Raw genomic sequence first — 27,035 nt, 5'->3', positions numbered from 1 at the left:
TCCTGTACCACATGATCAGCAGGACATCCAGCTCTCCTGTGAAGCGTCCTCTGATCATGCAGGTGGAAGAGATTTCTGAGCAGGAAGGAGGTATGAAATGGCTAATGCTGATATTGTCCATTTGCCACCCCTTAGTATTTGAGACAAATACTAGGAAAAGGGAGTTATTTCATGGAACAAGATAGAGTCATATTAGCAGGTAGCAGTGGAAATTTTCAATTAGAAACAGGAATATAACTCTGTGATAAAACTTAGAAGACACTAAGCAATCCTTCACCTCAAAGAATAAACCCCCTCAGTTGTGGACACCAATTATCTATGCTTCAGTAAATAGATGCACACCATGAAAAGGAAATATTTTGGATAGTAATAAAGTTCGTGGCTTGAAATGTTGCACCCTCACAGTTCTTAAATATTTTTACTTTTTTTAATGCCAGTATAATTAGCATACAGTGTTATATTAGCTTCAGGTGTACAATGTAGTGATTCAGGAATTCTATAGATTACTCATTGTTCCTCACGATAAGTGTACTCTTTTTTTATTAAGGTTGTATTTGTTTGTTTGTTTATTTATTTATTTATTTGAGAGAAGGGCAGTGTGGGGAGGGGCAGAGGGAGAGAGGATCTGAAGCTGACTCCATGTTTAGGAGGAGCCTGATGCAGGGCTTGAGCTCATAACCCTGATATCATGACTTGAGCCGGAACCAGGAGTCAGATGCCAAATCAGCTGAGCCACTCATGAGCCCCTTGATAAGTGCACCCTTAAACCCCTTCACCTATTTCACCCATCCTCTTGTCCACCTCCCCTCTGGCAAACACCACTTTATTCTCCATATTGAAGATACATTTTCCTCCGTTTTTTTGGTTTGTTTGTTTGTTTGCCTCTTTTTTTCTTTGTTTAGTTTCTTAAATCCCACATGTGAGTGAAATCATATGTTATTTGCCTTTCTCTGGCTGACTTATTTCACTTAGCATTATACTCTCTATACCCATCCATGTTGCAAATGGCTACATCAAAACAAAAAGTTCCTGCACAGCAAAAGAAACAGTCAACAAAACAAAAACACAACCTACTTAATGGAAGAGGATACTTTCAAATGATATATAAGACATCCAGATGACCAAAAGACACATGAAAAACACTCAACAACACTCATCATCAGGGAAATGTAAATCAAAATCACAATGAGATATCACCTCACACCTGTCAGAATGACTAAAATCTACAGCACAGGAAACAACAGATGTGGGCAAGGATGTGGAGAAAGGGGAATGCTTTTGTACTATTGATAGGAAAGCAAACTGGTGCAGCCACTCAGAAAACAGAGTGGAGATTCCTAAAAATTAAAAATAGACCTACTCTATGATCTAAGGATCCCACTACTGAGTATTTACTCCCCAAAAAATGCATCCACCTATTTCTGATCATCTCTGACACTAAGAACATATCAAGTCAATCCATTTATTCAAATTTGTATTTCCATGCAGACTCCACTGGGAAATATATGTTTGCTAATCAGTGTTTGCCAGTGTCCGTGATAGGCTTTCTGGACACCTAGGTGAATAATAGAATAAAACAAGGAGACTAGTTTTAAAGCACAATAGCATGTTTGTAGAGAAAGTGCCTGACATGAAGCTTTTGATTTCTGAAGCATGCATTTCAAGGACAACCATGTTGAATAAACATATTGTCAGGTGTGTGACAATTACCAGATAAGCAGTCAGGCTGTCCCCAGCCACGAAGTATCTCTTCAGAAAGATCTGGGTAACCTCAATACTGAACCAGTAGTGACCCTGCTTTCCCTTTCCCTGCCAGAATTTCACTCTTATGTTTTAAACTGGTCAATAAAGAGTGAACCTAGGAACCCCTAGCCACTCTGCCCATGGACCTCAATAAAGGCAGGGCCCCCAGTTCTGGCTTTCTCTCTCTTGTTCTGAATCTCTGACCCTCTGCACTTTCTGACACTGCTCTCCAGGACCTGTGAGTATAAACCTGGTTTTGTTAGAGTTCTTTGATGGGCACTGCTGAGGCATGTCTTGCAATCACAATAAGAACCCAAGGGCTGGGTTGGTGATTCCGGAAGAAACAAGTGCGCGGTGTGAACATGGGGAAGCAAAAGAAAACCAGAAAGTGTGCGACCATGAAGCGAACGCTTAGTCTCCGAGATCAGAGGCTTAAAGAGAAGGACAGATTAAAACCTAAAAAGAAAGAAAAGAAAGATCCCAGTGCACTCAAGGAAAGAGAAGTCCCCCAACATCCTTCCTGCTTATTCTTCCAATATAACACACAGCTGGGCCCACCTTACCACATCCTGGTTGATACCAACTTTATCAACTTTTCCATTAAAGCGAAACTTGACTTAGTACAGTCAATGATGGACTGTCTGTATGCCAAGTGTATCCCTTGTATAACTGACTGTGTAATGGCTGAAATTGAAAAACTGGGGCAAAAGTATCGAGTGGCTCTAAGGATTACCAAGGATCCAAGATTTGAACGATTACCATGCACACACAAAGGAACCTATGCAAATAACTGCTTAGTACAGAGAGTAACTCAGCACAAGTGTTACATTGTGGCCACAGTTGACCGGGACCTTAAAGGAAGAATCCGGAAGATCCCTGGAGTTCCCATCATGTACATTTCTAACCATAGGTACAACATTGAGTGGATGCCAGATGATTATGGAGCCCCTCGGTTCTAATTCTTAAAAGATAGAGTTCCTCTGCCTTCCTTTACCAACTTTTTCTGTTGCCAGTTCATATTAGCAATATGCTGTAGCATGAATTATTCTTCTTACTCATTTGCTCTGTTATGAGCTGACTGTAGTTAAATACACTCACTTTTTGATGTTTTGAAATTGATATTTTGTATCATTTTAAATATTGTTGCATCTTTTTATAAATCAGATGATTGCTCATATTAAAAAAAAAAAAAAAAAAGAACCCAAGGGCTGGTACAGCCACAGCAGAGCCTCTGGTCAGGGAAGCATCTGTGGGAATGTCCAGAAGCACAGGGGTGCAGGGGAGTGCCCAGGCTTTCCTAGTCTGAGCATCGCTGTCAGTAGCCTGAGACTTAATGGGAACAGTGTTAGAGTCCACATTCTCAGGAAGAGGAGTGAAGGTAGTGATGTAAAAAGACTGACAGTATCAAGGTGAAAACTGGGGTTTTGTATTTTCCTCTACAAAAAAGTTATGTGAAGGGCTTAGTGGCCAAGGTAGTTTCTTCCATATGAAGAATACAGCTCATGATTATTCTTTTGGGAAATCTAGGGAAAATTTACTTGGCATGGTATGTCATTTGAAATGAAATTAGCCTGGTGATGGGTATTAAGGAGGGCACGTACTGCATGGAGCACTGGGTGTTATACGAAAACAATGAATCGTGGATCACCACATCAAAAACTAATGATGTGAGGCGCCTGGGTGGCTCAGTCATTAAGTGTCTGCCTTCGGCTCAGGTGATGATCCCAGGGTCCTGGCATCGAGCCCCGCATCGGGCTCCCTGCTCCGCGGGAGGCCTGCTTCTCCCTCTCCCACTCCCCCTGCTTGTGTTCCCTCTCTCGCTGTGTCTCTGTCAAATAAATAAATAAAATCTTAAAAAAAAAAACTAATGATGTATTGTATGGTGACTAACATAACATAATAAAATAAAATTAAAAAAATAAAAATTGTAGTACATCTGCTGTTGCTGGGGAAAAAAAAGAAATGAAATAAGTTTGAAGAAATTAGAATGTGGACTCTAACACTGTTCCCATGTAAGATACAGAAATTTCCAGGCACTTGTAATTGAAATTTGGGGAAAACATTGGAACATATGAAAATGGACAAAGTGGAATACTGTCTACATCAGATAGAACAGAAGGTTAAAAAGGGAGTTACTTAAATGTGTGGAAAAGTTGAATTCAAACAATTGGAAATTCCAGGAAATAAATAGAAGGTGCAGATTCCACTTCCCTAGTCAGATCGAAAAATAGCAGTTCCTGGCTCTGAGGCTGTGAGCCTTGCAATCATGGACCCTTCTTCAGCCCCAGGACGATGGGCCCTTACATCACTGGAACCTCAACAATTCTTTTCAGAGCCCTCTTTATGTCTCTGTTCCTCAGGCTGTAGATGAAGGGGTTCAGCATGGGCGTCACCACCGTGTACATCACTGAGGCTACTGCACTTGAGTGGGAGGTCTGGGGAGCAGGAGAGCTAAGGTACACTCCTAGAATTGTACAATAAAACAAGGAGACAACGGAGAGGTGAGATGCACAGGTGGAAAATGCCTTATACTTGCCCTGAGCTGATGAGATCCCACATATGGAGGAAACTATCTTAGAGTAAGAGAAAAGGATCCCAGCGAGGGGACCACCACCCAGCAGCACAGTTGCAAAATACATCACCATGTCGTTAAGAAAGGTGTCAGAACAGGCCAGTTGGACCACCTGATTGATTTCACAGAAAAAGTGGGAGATTTCCACATCTGTACAAAAGGACAGCAACAACACCGTTAAGCTTTCTAATAAGGAATTCAGGACACTCATCACCCAGACCACCAGAACGAGCAGTACGCAGTAGGAAGGTTTCATGATAACCGTGTAGTGCAGGGGGTGACAGATGGCCACAAACCTGTCATAGGCCATTACAGCCAGGAGAAAGTCATCGAATCCAGCAAAGAGTATGAAAAAGTACATCTGCGTGAGGCAGCCGGCATAGGTGATGACTTTGCTCTGAGCCTGGATGTTCCACAGCATCTTGGGGATGGTGGTGGAGGTGAAACAGATGTCCACAAAGGACAGGTTGGCGAGGAAGAAGTACATGGGGGTGTGGAGATGGGAGTCTGAGCTGACGGCCAGGATGATGAGCAGGTTTCCAAACACAGTGATCAGGTACATGGAGAAGAAAAGCCCAAATATGACTGGCTGCAATTCCGGTTTCTCTGATAATCCCAGAAGAAGAAACTCTGAAATTCCTGAATCATTTCCTGATTCCACATGGTGGAGGCGACTACCAGGAAACAAAAAATAACATGACGAATTTTCTCAATAATGAACATTACAAATATCATTGAAATTCTATTTTTATTTTACATTCACAAAGTCAATATCGACAGTTTTCTATAGAAATTGTCCCCTGTCAGGAACCCCCATCCCGGCTCTGAATAGGAATGGGCATCCCACACATGGCCTTTCCCCCAAGTACTCATGTATTCTATACTTTTAATGAGAAATTCTGTCACACGTTTGAGGAATAAACTTGAGTACTGACTAACCTCCAGGCAAAGAATATAGGTGTCAGGAAACAAGTCTGCACAGTTTAGTGATGGAGAAGATAAGCAGATAAAAGATCAGATAGAATATCAGAAGGTGACCTGTACTATGAAGAAAAAGCCAGTAAATGGAAAGAGAGCATGGAGGTGTTATTTTTTACTGGTTGCTTGGGTAGGCCAGCACACTTTTTTTACTTAAATTCAATTAGCCAACTTATTAGTTTCAGATGTAGGTTCAATAATTTATCAGTTGCGTATAACACCCAGTGCTCATCACAACACATGCCCTCCTTGATACCAATCACCAATTACCCCATCGCCCCACCCACCACCCCTCCAGCAACGCTGTTTGTTTCCTAAAGTCAAGAGTCTCCCATGGTTTTTCTCCCTCTCTGATGACTTCCCATTCAGTTTTCCCTCCCTTCCCCTATGATCCTATGTGCTGTTTCTTACACTCCACATGAGTGAAACCAGCACACATTTACACAGAGGCCTCAGGAAGAGACAGAAGGAGACACAAGGTTATCTGAGGAAGTGTGTGCCCATCAGAGGGAACAACCCTGCAAAGGCTCTCAGAAAAGACTTGCTTTTTTTCAAAATCAATTTTTAAAAAAATTTGAGTGTGGTTGACTCACAATGTTACATTAGTTTTGGGTGTACAACACAGTGATTCAGCAAGTTTAAACATTACCCCGTGCTCACCACCTGTGGAGTTTCTAACTGTCACCACACAACGTTATATAATATTGACTCTATTCCCTGGGCTGTGCCTTTTATTTCCCCGACCCATTCATTCCTTAACTGGAAGCCTGTATCTCCCACTCCCCTTCACCATTCCGCTTTCCATTTGTTCATTTATTGGTTGAAAATCACTATTCTCACCTCCAGTCACAATAATAAAGCAAACAGGGATACAAGGCAAGCTGCTGATATCAGACTGTCTTTCCCCAAAAAATGTAAAACGGCATCCAAATTCCAGGAGCCAAGTCTCCTATGAGCATGTAATCATGGGTCTCCCTTTGAATAGGATCATTTTGTGTCCAGTAGTTAAACAAAAAATCAGTTCCAAAGTCTTTGAGGAATAAAAATAGGGAGAAAGATCTAATAAGCTCAGGTAGCCCCTAGAGATGGTGAGGAGGAGCAAACGTCCTTGGTTCTGGCAACACTCCAACCCCAGTTACAGCGCCTTGATGCCCAAAATAATAAAGCAGCAAGAAGCAGTTTCTCCAAAAGAAAAAGTAGGGATGTCTTTATGTTATCAAGACATCTGACCCATTGAACATCCCACCGGAATAACAAGCAAAGGGAAGACACCCACAATTCACAAAAACAAATACACACAGTACAACAAAAGTGGGGGATTTTAAAAGATTATTTGCTAAAAAAAAAAAAAACTTTTCTAAACGATGTAAAATGCAAAAGTTTTATAATCAGAAACTTGGGTTTTGAATTTTGGATCTATGTATATTTGCTATTTGAATTTGGAGGGCCAACCAAACTGTCCTAAATGTTAATATCCTCCCCCAAATAGGAGGTCTCGAGGTGTCCTTCCTGCTAAGGTGGTTGACAGATTTAGTGAATATATGAAAAGACCTTAGCCTAGTTCCCACCTGTTGATAATGAATGCTTATCACTGGTGATGAGATCTGGCTACTTTTTCTTCTTTCAATGTCCCCATCGCTTCCCAACCTCTTGGGTCCCCAGTTCCACAGCCTTATTTCAGTCCCTTGTCATCTCTACACCTACCACAGGGGGCGCCCTCTAGCCAATATTCACATTTACCCAGAATGCTCTTTCTATATTGCAGTTAAGTTACTGTCCAACTCTTCACCTTAACCCTTTCCAGGTGACTCCCTACTGGAGACTGAACCCCAAATTCCATAGCTTCCAGCTTTTGGCTGCCCTCCCCTGACCCACACCAGCTTCCCACTCACGCTGCCTCACACACATCGATCTCACAAACATTGAACCTGAGTTGTAGCTTCACCTGAAGCCCTAGTCTCCAGGTTGAGCCGCCATACACCAGCTGCCCTGATCTATTTGGGATTATTCACCTCCTATCTTCAAATCCCATCGCCTTTTTCAGACTGCAAAGAGTCATCTCCTTCATGAATTTGTTTTTGCTTTGTTTTGTATTTTAATGTTCCCCCAGAAAAAGGACACTTTCTCTTGCAATAATTTGGATGGAGGGATTATCACTGTGTAACTTTTATTTAATTCCATGTATATTTCCCTGCTAGACTGAAAGTGCCGTGGGGCATGTTATACAGACTCCTACCCTTTACCCCAGACATATTTTGGTCGGGAACAGTAGGAGCAAATAAATTTTCGGGAAGGAATGAGAGACTCTGTGCTCAGTGATGAGAGAGAGAACAGAAGCAGGGAGCAACTAGCACAGGAATGGAGGACATGGGAGAGAAATGTTCTCCATATTCTGAGATTGGAAACATTTGTGGGGTCAGACTGTGGTTTTGTAAGAATATAACACGGTAGAATAAATAAGACACAATAGAAAATATCAGAGTGCCTCATATGCAGTCAGGGTGCATAGCAAATCATTTCATGGTTTTCCTCCTTGAGCCATATGACTGCCTGATAGATTTGACCACTCAGAATTTATAATCTCTCACACTAGCTACCAAATAGATCTGTGCATACATACAAGAATTAAACAGCAAATGGCAAATTTGGCTTCAACATTTGTAATTATTTGGTTGAAAGAATGCAATCAAAAAAAAGAAAGAAAGAAAGAAAGAAAGAAAATGATTCAGCAAGAACAACACACAAACAAAAGCAAGAATAAAAATCCTCATACCCCAGGATATAGAGCAAAGAACTTGCACAGATAATTTGCCATAGATAAAGTAAATGGCTAGTAAAACCCAGAATATATTCTGCCTCCAGGTAATGAACTGAGTGCAAAATAAGCCCTTTCGCATAAGCCTGTTTATGTTTTAAATAAACTTTTTAAGTGAATACCTAATGTGAGAGAGGCTTCTGTGAAATGTATGTCTCAAGAACAGCAGTTGCAAGTAGTGCCTCCCTCCATTGGACTGGATCTTTCTGATGAATACAAATTTGGTCCAATATACCCCATCCTAAATATTTTTTATTTTTATTTTTTTAAAGATTTATTCATTTATTTGAGAGAGAGAGTGCAATCAAGGGGAGGCGTAGAGGGAAAGGTAAAAAAAAGAATCTCAAACAGACCCCCCACTGAACACAGACCTGGAACAGGATTTGATCCCTGGAACCAGAGATCATGACCTGAGCCAAAACCAAGAGCCCGAAGCTTACTGACTGAGCCACCTAGAAGCCCAGTAAAAGTATTTTGTAAATGCCCTCACTGCTCTGCACCCGCATTCATCCCTAATAGTCTATTTTCATATTCCCCCTTACTGCAAATCTCCTTGAGGTGTTCACATTTTCCTAAAGAGAATGCCTCCCATTCCTTCTTTAGTCTAATCCAACTGGACTTTATTCCCACCACTTAATTATCTACAGTAATCCTTGTATTGCCGAGTTCACAGATACTTCTTTTTTTTTTTTATTAACACATACTGTATTATTTGTTTCAGAGGTACAGGTCTGTGATTCATCAGTCTTACACAATTCACAGCGCTCACCATAGCACATACCCTCCCCAATATCCATCACCCAGCCACCCCATCCCTCCCAACCCGCTCCCCTGCAGCAACCCTGTTCGTTTCCTGAGATTAAGAGTCTCTTATGGTTTGTTTCCCTCTCTGGTTTTGTCTTTTTTGATTCTTCCCTCCCTTCCCCTATGATCCTCTATCTTTTTCCTCAAATACCTCATATCAGTGAGATCATATGATAATTGCCTTTCTCTGATTTCTTTTTTTCACATATTAAATAAATTGACTAGAAATGAATGAGTTCACCACTCCAACAAACACAGTGATCACTTGGCTCCAGGCTTGGCTGGATAGGCTGTCAGGTGACCTCAGGTAAAAGCTTTCTGCTTCCATTTTCTCTGAACCTTTCCTGAAATACCAGCTGAGCTTTGAGACTCACCGGAATGGGGTCTCTGAGAGGAAGGTCTCCATGTGGAGGTCTGAATCCCCCGCTGGATGGCTGATGATGGAGACCGAAGCTTTGTTTCCAGACAAGACAGCAGGAAGGTGTGAAGCATGGGTCCCCCAGCAGATGTAGGAATCCAAATGCAAAAACCGTATCTCCTCACGTTCAAGGTTGAAGATGCCCAGGGGCTGCAGAAGAGGAGATAATTTACAACTCCTTATGTTTGCTATATCTGTTCCCTATCCCTGTTCATTAGACACTTTTCCCATTATTACTCCAACCCTTGAGCACATCTTCCCATGGGAACTTATCTGGACAGAATAGAATTTTTTCCTGTAGATTCTTGTTCCCAAGAGACCAGGTTAGAATTCAAGTGCATCCAATGCTTATCACACCTCCCTGAACTTGCCTGGCTTCTAGAGCTCTAACACTGAAATTTTCCACAGCCCTGAGTGAAAGTTTTTTTCCAAATCTAAGACTGAGGAAGCTGTCTTGACCATGCCCCCTGGGTCTCCAAAACGTTGACTCCTGGTGGGACCACAACTCCTGATAGCTCTAGAAAATTGCTCTTCCTTCTTCAACAAGCAACAGTGTGTTCCTTTGCTATAAAAGCATGGGTACAACAATCCTTTTGTTCATAATTCTTTTGAAAAATCAATTAGGAGCTTAATGATTTTAATACAGGTTAAAAGTTGACATTTAGTCCTTCACTTTTAAAACAGTTGGGTGTATAAGAAATGCATTTAGATCACTTAAGGCACCGTGGGCTAAGCTTAGAATCTTAGATGGATGGCCTCATTTATTTTGTGCAAAAGACATTCTATGATGACCATAAAATGATGAGCCTCATTGCATATTTATAGAAATGTGACTTGGAAGGGTTGAATGATCGACCCAGAATTATGAACTGGGTCATTATGAACTGATGTGCTTTGACTTGAATGCAACAAGATAGGCCAGGGGTTCTCAACCAGGGATGATTTTGCCTCCAGAGGACACTTGAAAATATCTGGAGAAATTTTTGACTGTCATAGCATGGGAAGTGTTGCTACTAATTTGGCATGTCTAGGGTGGCCCAGAGATTCTGCATCTGTAACTAGATCCCAGTCATTGATGTTGCCTTGTGTGTTAAGGCTGTGGTCCAGTGTCAGAGCCAGGTGTGTTCTTCTTCTACCAGAACCAACCCCCCCCCCACCTCAGATCTGACCTTAGGTAGTCAAACAAGTTTACAGGTGTCACTTTTCCCTCATGACAGGAAATGAACCTTTAAAGCCTTTGTTCCCTTATCGGTAAACTGGAGAAAGCCCATCTAAGGATTCGGTCTGAGAAATTAGTAATATTTTAGAACACACAGGAAATTCCCTGGCCCAGAGCTGGTGCTCCATCCACAGGGACTATTGTGACCATCTAAGTTCCACATTTCCTAAGCTCATTATGACACCAAAAAAGGTCTCCTTTAGGTCTGGAATTAAGTCCAGGATTCCTCTGCGTCTGGGACAGTTTTCTGGGTGGGTTGGGAATGAAGTGTGTGTAACTGGCAGCATCCTGCACAGGTGGGGAAAACAGGCGTTCACTCACACACTCACATTCATCCACAGGAGAATTCCCTGGCCAAGAAGATCTCCTGTAGCACTGAATGTGCTGCCTTAGGATAGAGGGTACGTGGGTAAAGTGTAATTGTTCCTCTTACTCTCTTCAGTGTGTTCAATGCTGGCTGTATTTTCCTCCAATTTTAGGCTTGAGTTTCTTCATTGGACCCCTGTACTTCCACGAAGGTACTGTCACCCATGAGCTATTGTCAAAAATAGTGCCCTTGGGGAAAGAAGAGCGAAAACTCCTATTTCACCATTTTGAGGATTTTTTTTTTTTTTTTTAGGAAAATACATGTTTTCCTAGACGCTCCACTAAGAGATTTCAGCTCACATACATTTGGGCAAATTTGTGTCATGTGGTATATTAGGCAGAATGATGGCCTTCCAAAAATGTCCACATCCCAATCCCCAGAACCTGTGAAAATATTAGGTTACAAGAGAAAAGGAATTAAAGTTATTGAAGGAATGAGGATTGCTAATAACCTGACTTTAAAATAGTTTATCTGGGGTTATTTGGATAAAGCCATTGTAATCACAAGGGTCCGTGAATGGATAAAGGAGGCAGCAATAAGAGTCCAAGAGATGAAACATGAGAAAGACTCAGCCAGCCACTGCAGGCATTGAAGATGGAGGGGCAGGGCCATAGGACAAGGGATGCAGGCAGTCTCTAAAAGCTGGAGAAGGCAAGAAAGCAGGTTACCCCTTTGCGTTTATCAAAACATTGTGAAATTGGCTTAAGCCTATTGGTGTCAAGACAGGAGAATAAGAAAACACAAATCTTATTAAGAAAAAACTGTTATATTATAAAAGTGGAATCAAAATCAATGAGGAAAGCAAGGTTTTGGAAATAAATGGTGCTTGGTCAATTTGCTATTAGTCAGAAATACAATAACATTAAATTTCTATCTTTTTTTTATTCTTTGTAGAAATCCACCTTTTAAAAAATTTTATTATGTTATGTTAGTCACCATACAATATATCATTAGTTTTTGATGTAGTGATCCGCAATTCATTGTTTTTAAATTTCTATCTTAATGCCAACAACTTTTTTGCATTGAGTGAATTTGTAGAAAAATACAATGACTAAAATGAACCTGTAGAAAAAATATAGAACTGCAGTGGACTTCTAGAAGAAAGATTAAATTAATCCTCTGAACATAAACCAGATGGAAGTAAAAGAATTGAGAACAATAATTGATGGATTCCAGCACATGAAAATCTACAGGTCCAACAATAAAGAAAATTTAAAAATAAGTGTAAATGTAAGAAAAATATTTACAACACATTGGATATTACAAAATATAAAGTGTAACCATGTAAAAAGTTCTTTTAAATCAATGAGAATAAAAATACCTAAGATGAGAAATGATCTAAGGTGCAAATGAAAAATATAGGAAGAATACCTGTGAATAAACATATACATGCAAAAATGTGCTAAGCTTTGTAACAATCAAATGAAGTGAAATTATAATATTAAGGAAACCATAATAAATATCACTGTAGAATTTTATTTATTTGTAAGCCTGCAGCCCCCAAACACAGAACATTTCTTAGCTGGGGAGCTGACTTCCAGAAATGCATGTTTATGTGTTATGGGTTAAACTGTTATTATAATAAAATTTGGCTGGAGGCAACATAATCTGATGCCTGAGAGAGCATCTGAACCAGGCAGCCCTCTACAGACCTCAGAAGGGGTGAGCCTTTTCACCACAGCCTTGACCCTGAGTGAGTCAGCTAGATACCATAAGCTCCACCTCCTCCCTAACAATAGGAGAATGATACTAATCACATAAGTATTATTGGAAAACTTAAATTAGATAATGTGTATAAACACTTAATCAGTACTGGTAGAGTGCTATTATTACTTTTTGTTATCAAGATCCATAACAATAACCAAATTTCTTGAGGCACCTGTGTAGCTCAGTGAACTGACTGACTCTTGATCTCAGCTCAGGTGATGATCACAGGGTTCTGAGTTCAAGCCCCACCTTGGGTCCTCCTGGGACCTACTAAAAACAAACAAACAAAACAAAACAAAAACACCAAATGTGTTTTCTATCTCAACAGTTTTCATTAAATCAATACATTTCATGTTCTGGTCCTGACTGTATTTAACCACCCACACATCTATTTTTCACTCAACAAAAATTCACTGGCCATAAACTCCATCCTGAGAACTATAGTAAGCACTGCAGTTTCAAAGATAAGTAAGAGAGAGTTCTAAAATTCAAGAAATCTATATTGTGGATGAGCAGAGAAATTTAGTAAATTTGATGTGACTGTATGGAAAGTGAATCAGATCAGGAAAAAGGGGGAGAGTCAGATCTTTGAGTTGATTTTATTCACATGACCTGAGAAAACATTTCTGTAAGTGAGTTTTCGGGACATTTCCAAAATAGGCACACATTGCATGACTCTGAGTATGGATATTAACTACATGAGATTTGACTTATTATTTTTTTTTTTAAGAAATCCAAACGATTACCGAAGATTACTGAGAAAAATACCAGGTTGTAGTCACACCAAATGAAAATGACTGGTTATAGGTTGGCGGAGCAAGATGGCGGAGGAGTAGGAGACCTAGATTTCGTCTGGTCTCGGGAATTCAGCTGAATAGGGATCAAACCATTCTGAACACCTACGAACTCAACAGGAGATCGAACAGGAGAGTAGCAACAACTCTCTGAACAGAGAAGCGACCACTTACTGGAAGGTAGGACATGCGGAGAAGTGAATCGAGGTGATACTCGGGAAGACAGACGGTGGGGGAGGGGCCTCCGCCGGCCGCTTCTGGCAAGTGATAGAGTCGCGGAGCACAAAATCGGACCTTTTAGAAGTTGGCTTGGCGGAGGGACGTCGCTGCAGTGGCTAAGCGGGGGGTGGAATCCTCCCGGGACAGTGTGGTCTGAGGACCCTTGGGGTCACAGAGAGACCGGGGGTGCCTGAGTGCGCCAGAGCGCCCAGGTATCAGAGCGGGGAAGCCGGCTGCAGAGATGGAGCAGAGTCGCGGGCTCTCAGCTCGGGGTTGCCATAAACTGTGATCTGCAGCCCAGTCGGGGCACGGCTCCCCCAGCAGGGACCCAACAAGCAGCAGATCCGGGGAGACACCCCTTCCTTCCCGGGGAGGAGCGGTGCGGGAACGCACTGCAGGGATCTGCTGGGTTTGGACACTCCGCGCGGGGTCGGGTGCCAGAGATGGCAACGCTCGATCACAGGACGGGTGAGCACGGAGTGCGGCCGGAGACCGGGGACACGGAAGTGCCTACTTTTCTCTGGGGGCACACTGAGGAGCGGGGCCCCGAGTTCTCAGCTCCTCCGGGTGGAGATTGGGAGGCCACCATTTCTGCCCTGGTCCTCCAAAGCTGTACGGAGAGCTTGCAGGGAACAAAAGCTCCTGAGAGCAAACCGGAGCAGCTTCCTTAGCCCGGACCGACAAGGGCGGGGCAATTCCGCCTCCGGCAAAGACATTTGGAAACCACAGCAACAAGCCCCTCCCCCAGAAGATCAGCACAAACAGCCAGCAAGCCAAGACCAAGTTGATCGACCAAGGAGAATGGGAGAACTCCAGCGCTAGGGGAATACTGCACATAGATTCATGGCTTCTTTTTTTTTTTTACCATGATTCATTATTTCATCAAAGTTAATTTTTGTTGACTGTTTTTTTTTATTTTTCTTTTTCCCTTTTTCAACCAACATCTTATCAATCCCTTTTAAAAAAAAAAACATTTTTTATTTTTCATTTTTAAAGTCATATTTTATCACTTCATAGTAGTTACCCTTATTTTTCTCATATATATATAAGTTGTACTCTCTTAAAAATTTTGAGGTACAGTTTCTTCTAACAGATCAAAATATACCCTGAATCACTAGTGTCTGGTTTTGTTCTAGTCTCCTGCCTGATCACATTCTCTCCCTTTTTCCTTTTTTTTTTTCTTAAATCTTCTTTCTTTTTTCAAACAACTTATCTTACCAAGTCCTTTTATAAAATCTTTTATAATTCTCATCTTTACAGTCATCTTCCATCCCTTCATTGTATCAACCCTTATTTTGTACATATATGTCTTTCTTCCTGTAAAATTTTAGGAGGCACTTTTTTCTAACAGACCAAAATACGCCCAAAATCTAGTGTGTGGCACTGATCTATGCACTAGCCTGATCATATTTGATCATATTCTGCTTTTTTGTATTGTTTTGTTTTTGTTTTTATCTTTTTTTTCTTTTTTTTTTCCTTTTTCTCTTTCTTTTTTCTTTCTTTCCCTTTCTTTTCCCCTGGTTTCAGGTCTTTTCTGATTTGTATACAGTATATTTGCTGGGGACGTTGTAAACCTGTTAGCATTTTGTTCTCTCATTCATCTATTCTCCTCTGGACAAAAGGACAAGACGAAAGAAATCACCTCAGCAAAAAGAACAAGAGGTAGTACCGTCAGCCAGGGACCTACTCAATACGGACATTAGTACGATCTCGGACCTAGAGTTCAGAATCATGACTTTAAAGATACTAGCTGGGCTTGAAGAAAGCATGGAAGTTATTAGAGAAACCCTTTCTGGAGAAATAAAAGAACTAAAATCTAAACAAATCGAAATCAAAAAGGCTATTGATGAGGTGCAATCAAAAATGGGGGCACTAAATGCTAGGATAAATGAGGCAGAAGAGAGAATCAGCGATATAGAAGACCAAATGATGGAAAATAAAGAGGCTGAGAAAAAGAGAGAGAAACAACTACAGGATCACGAGGGCAGAATTCAAGAGATAAGTGATACGATAAGACGAAACAACATTAGAATAATTGGGATCCCAGAAGAAGAAGAGAGAGAGAGGGGGGCAGAAGGTATATTGGAGCAAATAATAGCAGAGAACTTCCCTAATGTGTGGAAGGAAACAGGCCTTAAAATCCAGGAGGCACAGAGAACCCCTCTCAAAATCAATACTAATAGGGCAACACCCCGACATCTAATAGTAAAACTTACGAGTCTCAGCGACAAAGAGAAAATCCTGAAAGCAGCTCGGGAGAAGAGATATGTAACCTACAATGGTAGAAACATTAGATTGGCAACAGACCTATCCACAGAGACCTGGCAGGCCAGAAAGGACTGGCAAGATATCTTCAGAGCACTAAACGAGAAAAATATGCAGCCAAGAATACTATATCCAGCTAGGCTATCATTGAAAATAGAAGGAGAGATAAAAAGCTTCCAGAACAAACAAAAACTAAAGGAATTTGCAAACACGAAACCAGCCCTCCAAGAAATATTGAGAGGGGTCCTCTAAGCAAAGAGAGAACGTAAAAGCAGCAAAGAGCAGAAACGAACACAGACAACAGACAGTTAACAGTCACCTTACAGGTAATACAATGGCACTAAATGCATACCTTTCAATAGTTACCCTGAATGTAAATGGGCTAAATGCCCCAATCAAAAGACACAGGCTATCAGATTGGATTAAAAAACAAGACCCATCAATATGCTGTCTGCAAGAGACTCATTTTAGACCCAAAGACACCCCCAGGTTGAAAGTGAGGGGGTGGAAAACCATTTACCATGCTAATGGACACCAAAAGAAAGCTGGGGTGGCAATCCTTCTATCAGACACACTAGATTTTAAAACAAAGACTGTAATAAGAGATGAGGAAGGACACTATATCCTACTTAAAGGGTCTATCCAACAAGAAGATCTAACAATTGTAAATATCTATGCCCCGAACATGGGAGCAGCCAATTATATAAGGCAATTAATAACAAAAGCAAAGAAACACATTGACAACAATACAATAATAGTGGGGGACTTTAACACCCCCCTGACTGAAATGGACAGATCATCTAAGCAAAAGATCAACAAGGAAATAAAGACTTTAAATGACACACTGGACCAAATGGACTTCACAGACATATTCAGAACATTCCATCCCAAAGCAACGGAATACACATTCTTCTCTAGTGCCCATGGAACATTCTCCAGAATTGATCACATCCTAGGTCACAAATCAGGTCTCAACTGGTACCAAAAGATTGGGATCATTCCCTGCATATTTTCAGACCACAATGCTTTGAAACTAGAACTCAACCACAAGAGGAAAGTCGGAAAGAACTCAAATACATGGAGGCTAAAGAGCATCCTACTAAAGAATGAATGGGTCAACCAAGAAATTAAAGAAGAATTAAAAAAATTCATGGTAACCAATAAAAATGAAAACACAACTGTTCAAAATCTTTGGGATACAGCAAAGGCAGTCCTGAGAGGAAAGTATATAGCAATACAAGCCTTTCTCAAGAAACAAGAAAGGTCTCAAATACACAACCTAACCCTACACCTAAAGGAGCTGGAGAAAGAACAGCAAAGAAAGCCTAAACCCAGCAGGAGAAGAGAAATCATAAAGATCAGAGCAGAAATCAATGAACTAGAAACCAAAAGAACAGTAGAACACATCAACGAAACTAGGAGCTGGTTCTTTGAAAGAATTAACAAGATTGATAAACCCCTGGCCAGACTGATCAAAAAGAAAAGAGAAATGACCCAAATCAACAAAATCATGAATGAAAGAGGAGAGATCACAACCAACACCAAAGAAATACAAACAATTATAAGAACATATTATGAGCAACTCTATGCCAGCAAATTAGATAACCTGGAAGAAATGGGTGCATTCCTAGAGATGTATCAACTACCAAAATTGAACCAGGAAGAAATAGAAAACCTGAACAGACCTATAACCACTAAGGAAATTGAAGCAGTGATCAAAAATCTCCCAAGAAACAAAAGCCCAGGGCCAGATGGCTTCCCAGGGGAATTCTATCAGACATTTCAAGAAGAATTAATACCTATTCTCCTGAAACTGTTCCAAAAAATAGACATGGAAGGGAAACTTCCAAATTCATTTTATGAGGCCAGCATTACCTTGATCCCAAAACCAGACAAAGACCCCATCAAAAAGGAGAATTACAGACCAATATCCTTGATGAATATGAATGCAAAAATTCTCACAAAAATACTAGCCAATAGGATCCAACAGTACATTAAAAGGATTATTCACCACGACCAAGTGGGATTTATCCCTGGGCTGCAAGGCTGGTTCAACATCCGCAAAACAATCAACGTGATACAATACATTAACAACAGAAAGAACAAGAAACATATGATCCTCTCAATAGTTGCAGAAAAAGCATTTGACAAAGTACAACATCCTTTCTTGATCAAAACTCTTCAGAGTATAGGGATAGAGGGTACATACCTCAATATCATAAAAGCCATCTACGAAAAACCTACAGCGAATATCATTCTCAATGGGGAAAAGCTGAGAGCTTTCTCCCTAAGGTCAGGAACGCGGCAAGGATGTCCACTCTCACAACTGCTATTCAACATAGTATTAGAAGTCCTAGCCACAGCAATCAGACAACAAAAAGAAATCAAAGGCATCCAAATCGGCAAAGAGGAAGTCAAACTCTCACTCTTTGCAGATGATATGATACTTTATGTGGAAAACCCAAAAGACTCTACCCCAAAACTGCTAGAACTCATACAGGAATTCAGTCAAGTAGCAGGCTATAAAATCAATGCACAGAAATCAGTGGCATTCCTGTACACCAACAACAAGACAGAAGAGAGGCAAATCAAGGAGTCTATCCCATTTACAATTGCACCCAAAACCATAAGATACCTAGGAATAAATCTAACCAAAGAGGCAAAGGATCTGTACTCAGAAAACTATAAAATACTCATGAAAGAAATTGAAGAAGACACAAAGAAATGGAAAAACGTTCCATGCTCATGGATTGGGAGAATCAACATTGTGAAGATGTCAATGCTACCTAGAGCAATCTACACATTCAATGCAATCCCCATCAAAATACCATCCACTTTTTTCAAAGAAATGGAACAAATAATCCTAAAATTTGTATGGAACCAGAAGAGACCCAGAATAGCCAGAGGAATACTGAAAAAGAAAAGCAAAGCTGGCGGCATCACAATTCCGGACTTCCAGCTCTATTACAAAGCTGTCATCATCAAGACAGTATGCTACTGGCACAAAAACAGACACATAGATCAATGGAACAGAATCGAGAGCCCAGAAATGGACCCTCAACTCTATGGTCAACTCATCTTTGACAAAGCAGGAAAGAATGTCCAATGGCAAAAAGACAGTCTCTTCAACAAATGGTGTTGGGAAAATTGGACAGCCACATGCAGAAGAATGAACCTGGACCATTTCCTTACACCACACACAAAAATAGACTCCAAATGGTTGAAAGACCTAAACGTGAGACAGGAGTCCATCCAAATCCTAAAGGAGAACACAGGTAGCAACTTTTTCGATCTTAGCCGCAGCAACTTCTTCCTAGAAACATCGCCAAAGGCACGGGAAGCCAGAACAAAAATGAACTATTGGGATTTCATCAAGATAAAAAGCTTTTGCACAGCAAAAGAAACAGTCCACAAAACCAAAAGACAACCGACAGAATGGGAGAAAATATTTGCAAATGACATATCAGATAAAGGGCTAGTATCCAAAATCTATAAAGAACTTATCAAACTCAACACCCAAAGAACAAATAATCCAATCAAGAAATGGGCAGAAGACATGAACAGACATTTCTCCAAAGAAGACATCCAAATGGTGAACAGGCACAATAAAAAGTGCTCAACATCGCTCGGCATCAGGGAAATCCAAATCAAAACCTCGATGAGATACCACCTCACTCCCGTCAGAATGGCTAAAATTAACAAGTCAGGGAACGACAGATGTTGGCGGGGATGTGGAGAAAGGGGAACCCTCCTACACTGTTGGTGGGAATGCAAGCTGGTGCAACCACTCTGGAAAACAGTATGGAGGTTCCTCAAACAGTTGAAATTAGAGCTACCGTTCGATCCAGCAAGTGCACTACTGGGTATTTACCACAAAGATACAAATGTAGGGACCCGAAGGGGTACGTGTACCCCAATGTTTATAGCAGCAATGTCCACAATAGCCAAACTGTGGAAAGAGCCAAGATGTCCATCGACAGATGAATGGATAAAGAAGAGATGGTATATATACACAATGGAATATTATGCAGCCATCAAAAGGAATGAGATCTTGCCATTTGCAACGACGTGGATGGAACTGGAGGGTGTTATGCTGAGTGAAATAAGTCAATCAGAGAAAGACATGTATCACATGACCTCACTGATATGAGGAATTCTTAATCTCAGGAAACAAACTGAGTGTTACTGGAGTGGTTGGGGGTGGGAGGGATGGGGTGGCTTGGTGATAGACATTGGGGAGGCTATGTGCTACGGTGAGCGCTGTGAATTGTGCAAGACTGTTGAATCACAGATCTGTACTTCTGAAACCAATAACGCAACATATTTTAAGAAAAAAGAAAAAGAAGAAGATAACAGGAGAGGAAGAAAAGGGGAGTATGTCAGAGGGGGAGATGAACCATGAGAGATGATGGACTCTGAAAAACAAACTGAGGGTTCTAGAGGGGAGGGGGGTAGGGGGATGGGTTAGCCTGGTGATGGGTATTGAGGAGGGCACGTTCTGCATAGAGCACTGGGTGTTATGAACAAACAATGAATCATGGAACACTGCACCAAAAACTAATGATGTAATATATGGTGATTAACATAACAATAAAAAATTAAAAAAAAATGAAAGAAAATGACTGGTTATAAAGTGAAAAGGGGAACCCAGGATATAACCTGAAGAAAAATAGAGAAGACAAATAAAAGACAAGAAGAAGAAAAATAGAGAAGACAAGGAAGACCCAAGGAGAGAACTGCTTTAAAATGTGTACACCTGGGAAAAAATAAAGATAGTGAGATGAAAGAAGCCAGGATCTCTGGGCCTCCATATTGTGGGCCCAGCTACTCAGGAGAGTCTTGTAATGGTTCCTGATGCTGAAAGGCACCACCCTCCTGAGAAGCCTGCTCAGGGCCCCCTTCATGTCCCTGTCCCTCAAGCTGTAGATGAAGGGGTTCAGCATGTGGGTGACAATGGTGTATTTCACCGAGGCCACCAGACTCGTCCTAGAGGATGAAGTCCCTGCAGAAGTGAGGTCAACCCCAAGGCCTGTGCCGTAGAACAAGGAGACCACTGAGAAGTGAGACCCACATTGGAAAAGGCTTTGTTTTGCCCACAGCTGAGGAAATGCTGGGTATGGAAGAAACAATTTGATAGTAAGAAGAAAGCATTCCATGGAAAGGAATCATGGCCATACTCCCAGTTGCAGAATACACCACTATGTTATCGATGAGGGTGTCAGAACAGGCAAGCTTCAGGACTTGAGGAAGATCCCAAAAAAAGGGTAAGATATCCATGTTTGTGCAGAAGGACAGCCTCAAAAACATCAAATCTCCAACAGGGAGCCCGGGACACTGATGCACCAGGATTCCAAGGTCAGCAGCCCACAGAGCTGGGGGTTCATGATAACTAAGTATTTCAGGGGGTGACACGTGGCCACAAAATGGTCATAGGCCATCACGGTCAGAAGAAAGATGTCCGACACAGCAAAGAGTATGAGGAAATAAACCTGCATGAGGCAGGCTTCATAGGTTATGACTTTGCTCTGAATCTGGATGTTCCACAGCATCTTGAAGATGGTGGTGGAGGTGAAACAGATGTCAGCAAAGGACAGGTTGGTGAGGAAGAAGTACATGGGCTTGTGGAGGTGGGAGTCTGAGCAGATGGCCAGGATGATGAGCAGGTTCCCAGTGAACGTGATCAAGTATATGGACAGAAACAACCCTAAGAGCATGAATTGAACCTCGGGCTTCGCTCAAAGTCCCAGGAGGAGAAACTCTGAAGTATGTGTTTGATTTCCTGATTCCATGTGGATGAAAGAAGGAGCAGGAAAGGGAAAAAATCAGTATCCAATGACCATCACATGGACAGCACAGAAATGTGATTGCCTTTAATTTCCAGTGAATGGATTAATAAAGTACTATCCTGTTATAATTGCCTTGGGTGGGGAATTTGAAATGCTTCCATCCTTCCCTCTGCTGCCACTGCCATCTGGAAATGCAGTCCTAGTTCCAAAGCGGTTGTGCCCCTTTTAGCCTGGCTACTCAGAGTGTGGTCCATGGACCAGCAGGAGCAGCATTGCCCAGAGCTACTCTGAATGCAGAGTCCCAGGCCACATTCAGACTTGCTGAATCAGAATCCACATTGTGACAAGATCATGGGGGATTTCCCTGTTCATTCATGACTGAGTAGTGCTGGTCTAGAACGTCTGTGGGTTTCAGTCCTTTACTTTTCATCTCCTCACTTTCATTTTCCTCTATACCATCCCTCAAACTTCCTTACATAATATGTAGGCAAAATAGGAGCTCAATAATCAGGGCTGTTTTCTACCATCTGTGTAGAAGGAATAATATTTGTACATTAGTCTTAACTATTCCAGACACTGTGTATGAATCCTGTATTCAGTTTTTCAAAGCAAATATTTGTAAATTTCATAATGATTTCCATTGCTTCTGTGACCCAGATTGTATTATATTATTTTGCATGGTCATTTGTGACACGCTGTTTTTTTTTAATGTTTTATTTATTTATTCATGAAAGTCAGAGAGAGAGAGAGAGAGAGGCAGAGGGAGAAGCAGGCTCCCCACTGAGCAGGGATTCCGATGCGGGGCTCAATCCCAGGACCCTGGGATCATGACCCGAGCGGAAGGCAGACGCTTAACCATCTGAGCCACTCAGGCGCCCCTTTGTGACACGCTGTTCTTTGTCATTGGAAAGTCAGACATTATGCCTTCTCTCTTCTTTCTTTGAGTAGAATTTCTTTAAATATCATTCTTAAAAGTAAATAAGCACCACATATTATGCTGATGTTATATTTGGGCATGTTTTGTTTTTAAAGTTAGGGTTAGAAATCCTGCACATTTTATGACTCCAAGTCAAGGCTCTTCTCACTCTGCAGGGCTGCCTCAGTCAGTCAGTGCTTCACAGATAAGAGGAATGGTGAACATTGGAATAAAGCAGGACCCGAGAGGTAAGCAGACATATGGGAGTGTCGTTTCCTGCTGCAGGAGGAGGGGGGCCCTGAAATGATGCTCTGAGAAGAGAAGCAAGAAGAACTGAGAAGGAGTGAAGAGCAAGAATCCACTTCAAGACAGGTAAGATGGTGGAAGAGTAGGGGACCTCGTTTCATCTGATCCCTTGAATTTAGCAGGATATCTATCAGACCATTCTGAACACCCATGAATTCAGCCTGAGATATAAGAAAACATATCTGGAGCTCTACAAGAAGAAAAGCAACTGCTTTTTGCAAGGTAGGAGGTGTGGAGACATGAATCTGTGGGGAGATATCGGAAGAGAGACAGGGGAGAGGGAGGGAGCCTCCATAAGCTGGCTGGTGGAAAGTGATATAGCCCAGGAGGGCAAGATGAGAACCGTTAGAAACCTGCTCCAGTGAGAGACATCGCTTTCTGAAAGGGGCTCAGGAGATGAAAAGGGCAGAATTCTAAGGTGCGTCAGTGTAGTCTCAGGATCCCAGGAGTCACAGAAGGAGCTGGGGTGCCTGAGCCAGTAGAGTGCCCAAGCAGTGGAGCAGGGAAACTTGTTGCAGGCAGCAAGCCCAGGAACGGACTTTCAGCTCGGGTCACCATAAACCGCAAACCTGGCTGGTCGGGTGACAGCTCTCCCCTGAGTATGTTGATAAGCACTAGGATGTGCTGACTATCTGCCATCTCCCAGGAGGGGCAAAACAGGTGCGCCCATGACCAGGCAACAGCTCTCAGGGCAGCGGCCCCAGAAGGGACAGTAGGGCGAAACTCAGCCATCCCCCAGAATGGCGGAATGAGGAATGAGTGTACACACACACACACACACACACACACACACACACACACACACACACACACAAGAGCCGGCCGGTGACCACTCTCAGCCCCACTGCATACAAACGGCTGTGACGTGGGTCCCTCAACTCCTTCCCCGGAGGATTGCTGTGGGCACACACCCGCAGGAGTCTGCTGAGTTTGGCACACACAAAAATGAGGACTGTTTGTCCCAGAGGGTTTACTGAAGAGGGGGGAATTGGGATCTTTCAGATCTGGGGCCGGATATTGGGCCACAGCCATTTTTATTCTGATCCTCTAAAGAGCAGCGGAAAGGCTTCAGAGGAAAAAAATCACACAGAGGACCAGCTTACACTGAGTCCAGCCTCCTGGCAATAGGCTGTGCAACTCTTACCGGGAAAAGACACCTGAGAACCAGCACAGCAGGCCCCTCCCCAGAAGACAAACTGGAAGATCATATGCAAACTACTTTATGGATCCCACAAGACTGTAAAACTCCAGGGCCAGGGGAATAGTATATAGAGCTGGAGGTTTTTTCTCATGATTTTGTTGATCTTCAGTCCAAAATTTTCCATTTCCTTTTTTTCTTGTTTCTCATTTCAACTAGTTCCTTATTTTACCAATTCCATGTTTTTAAGTCGCTTTTTAACTTTTATTTGTTACATCTACATTTTATAGATATATGCTTCATTTTTGGCTTTTTTCACTCTATTCAATTTTATATATATACAGAACTTTTATATATAACTTATATATATAGGTTTTTATTTCTTTGAAATTTTAGGAGGTAGTGTCTTCTACATACAGACCAAAATACACTCAGGAACAAGTGGATCACCCTGCTTTGTCCACCTTATGAGATTATAGCCCCCATCCCCTTTTATCTTCTTTTTTTTTCATTCTCTTTTTCTTTTTCATTCTGTTTTACTTTGATTTTGTTTGCTGTCTTGTTTTGGTTTCTGACAACTTCGGATTTCTCTAGTGTGTATTTTGTTTGGGACATGGTTGATATTTTGGATTCCACTCACCCATTCTTCTCTGGGCAAAATGACTAGAAGGAGGAAGTCTCTGCCACAAATCTAATCGATATGGATATAAGTAAGATGTCAGAGATGAAATTCAGGATAGCAATTATAAAGTTAATAGCTGGGCTTGAAAAAAGTGTATAGGACAGTAGAGAATCTCTAAGTGCAGAAATGAGATCTAATCAGGCTGAAATTAAAAATGCTATAACTGATATACGGTCTAAATTGGATGCTCTAACAGCTAGAGTCAATGAGGCAGAAGAGAGAGTAACTGATCTAGAGGACAGGATGATGGAAAAGAAGGAAGCTAAGGAAAAGAGAGAGAAAAAAAACTACTAGCCCAAGATGACAGGCTTGGAGAATTTAATGATGCATTGAAAAGAACCAGTGTCAGAATCATTGGGATCCAAGAGTGGGTGGAAAGAGAGAGAAGGCTAAAAGGTATATTTGAGCAAATCATGACCGAGAACTTCCCTAATCTGGGGAAGGAAACAAGCATTCATGTCCAAGAGGCAGAGAGGACACCTCCCAAAATCAATAAAATCAAATCAATGCTCCAACATATAAGTGAAGCTTGCAAGTTTTAGAGAAAAAGTGAGAATCCTGAGAGCAGTTCAAGACAGGGGTTTTCTTGGGGTGCCTGAGTGGCTCAGTCATTAAACATCTGCCTTCAGCTCGGGTCATGATCCCAGAATCCTGGAATCAAGCCCCGAATCAGGCTCCCTGCTCAGTGGGAAGCCTGCTTCTCCCTCTCGCACTACCCCTGTTTGTTTTCCCTCTCTCGCTGTCTCTCTCACTGTCAAATAAATAAATAAAATCTTAAAAAAAAAAAAAAAGACAGGGGTTCCTTACCTACAGAGAGGGGAATATCAGATTAACATCAGACCTGTCCACAGAAACCTGGCAAGCCAGAAAAGGCTGGCAAAATATATTCAGGGTACTAAATGAGAAAAACATGCAGCCAAGAATACTTTATCCAGCAAGGCTGTCATTCAGAATAGAACTAGATATGAAGAGTTTCCAGGACAGACAGAAAGTAAAAGAATATGTTAACCACCAAGCCACCCCTGCAAGAAATATTAAGGGGGATACTGTAAGCAAAGAGAGACCTAAAGAGTCACATAGATCAGAAAGTGACAGAAGCAATCTACAGAAACAGGGACACAAGCAATAAAATGGCACTAAAATCATCTTTTTTTTTTTACTATATTCAGTTACCCAACGTACAGTACATTATAAGTTTTTGTTATAGTGTTCAACTATTCATTAGTTGCCTATAACATCCAGTGCTCATCCCAACCCGTGCCCTCCTTAATGCCCATCACCTGGTTACCCCATCCCCCCTCCTCCATCCCTTCTGTAAACTTCAGTTTGTTTATCATAGTCCAGAGACTCTAATGGTTTTTCTCCCTCTCTGATTTCTTACAATTCAGTTTTCCCTCCCATCCCCTGTGGTCCTCCACACTATTCCTTATGTTACACATATGAGCAAAACCATAGGATAGTTGTCTTTCTCTGCTTGACTTATTTCACTTAGGATAATACCCTCCAGTTCCATCCATGTTGATGCAAGTGGTGGGTATTCATCCTTTCTGATGGCTGAGTAATATTCCATTGTATATATGGACCACATCTTCTTTATCCATTCGTCTGTTGAAGGGCATCTCAGCCCCTTCCACAGTTTGGCTATTGTGGACATTGCTGCTATGAACATTGGGATGAATGTGCCCCTTCTTTTTACTACATCTGTATCTTTGGGGTAAATACTTAGTAGTGCAATTGCTGGGTCATAGGGTAGCTCCAATTTTAACATCTTGAGTAAACTCCATACTGTTTTTCAGAGTGACTGTACCAGCTTGCATTCCCACCAACAGTGTAAGAGGGTTCCCCTTTCTCCATAACCTTGCCAACATTTGTTGTTTCCTGTCTTGTTAATTTCTGCCATTCTAACTGGTGTAAGGTGGTATCTCAATGGGGTTTTAATTTGTATTTTGCTGATAGCTAGTGATGTTGAACATTTTTCATGTGTCTGTTAGCCATTTGTATGTCTTCTTTGGAGAAGTGTCCGTTCATGTCTTCTGCCATTTCTTGACTAGATTACTTGTTTTTTGGGTGTTGAGTTTGAGAAGTTCTTTATAGATCCTGGATGTCAGCCCTTTATCTATTATGTCATTTGAAAATATCTTCTCCATTCCGTGGATTGACTCTTAGCTTTGTTGACTGTTTCCTTTGCCTTGCAGAAGCTTTTTAACTTGATGAAGTCCCAAAAGTTCATTTTTGCTTTTCTTTCCCTTGTATTTAGAGATGGGTCCTGAAAGAAGTTGCTGTGGCCAATGTCAGAGGTTACTGCC

General features: G+C 41.6%; 1 protein-coding gene and 2 pseudogenes across 1 annotated transcript; 1 reads left to right on the top strand and 2 right to left on the bottom strand.

The window, feature by feature from the left end:
- Positions 1-2,105: 2,105 nt before the first annotated feature.
- Positions 2,106-2,814, top strand: LOC148165148 (rRNA-processing protein FCF1 homolog pseudogene; annotated as a pseudogene).
- A 1,229-nt stretch (positions 2,815-4,043) lies between these two features.
- On the bottom strand, positions 4,044-5,003 carry LOC148165147 (olfactory receptor 7A10-like). Its single transcript, XM_088022356.1, has one exon. The coding sequence runs from the start codon at positions 4,875-4,877 to the stop codon at positions 4,044-4,046; it is 834 nt and encodes a 277-aa protein (XP_087878482.1). The 5' UTR covers positions 4,878-5,003.
- Positions 5,004-20,729: 15,726 nt separating this feature from the next.
- Positions 20,730-21,690, bottom strand: LOC148165146 (olfactory receptor 7C1-like; annotated as a pseudogene).
- Between the last annotated feature and the right edge of the window lie 5,345 nt (positions 21,691-27,035).

This window comes from Eumetopias jubatus, unplaced genomic scaffold (genome assembly GCF_037043125.1).
Source record: "Eumetopias jubatus isolate StellerSeaLion01/CBP00866 unplaced genomic scaffold, mEumJub1_p1.0 scaffold_1, whole genome shotgun sequence".
Lineage (NCBI taxonomy): Eukaryota > Metazoa > Chordata > Mammalia > Carnivora > Otariidae > Eumetopias > Eumetopias jubatus.
This window is presented reverse-complemented; position numbering and strand designations above follow the sequence as displayed.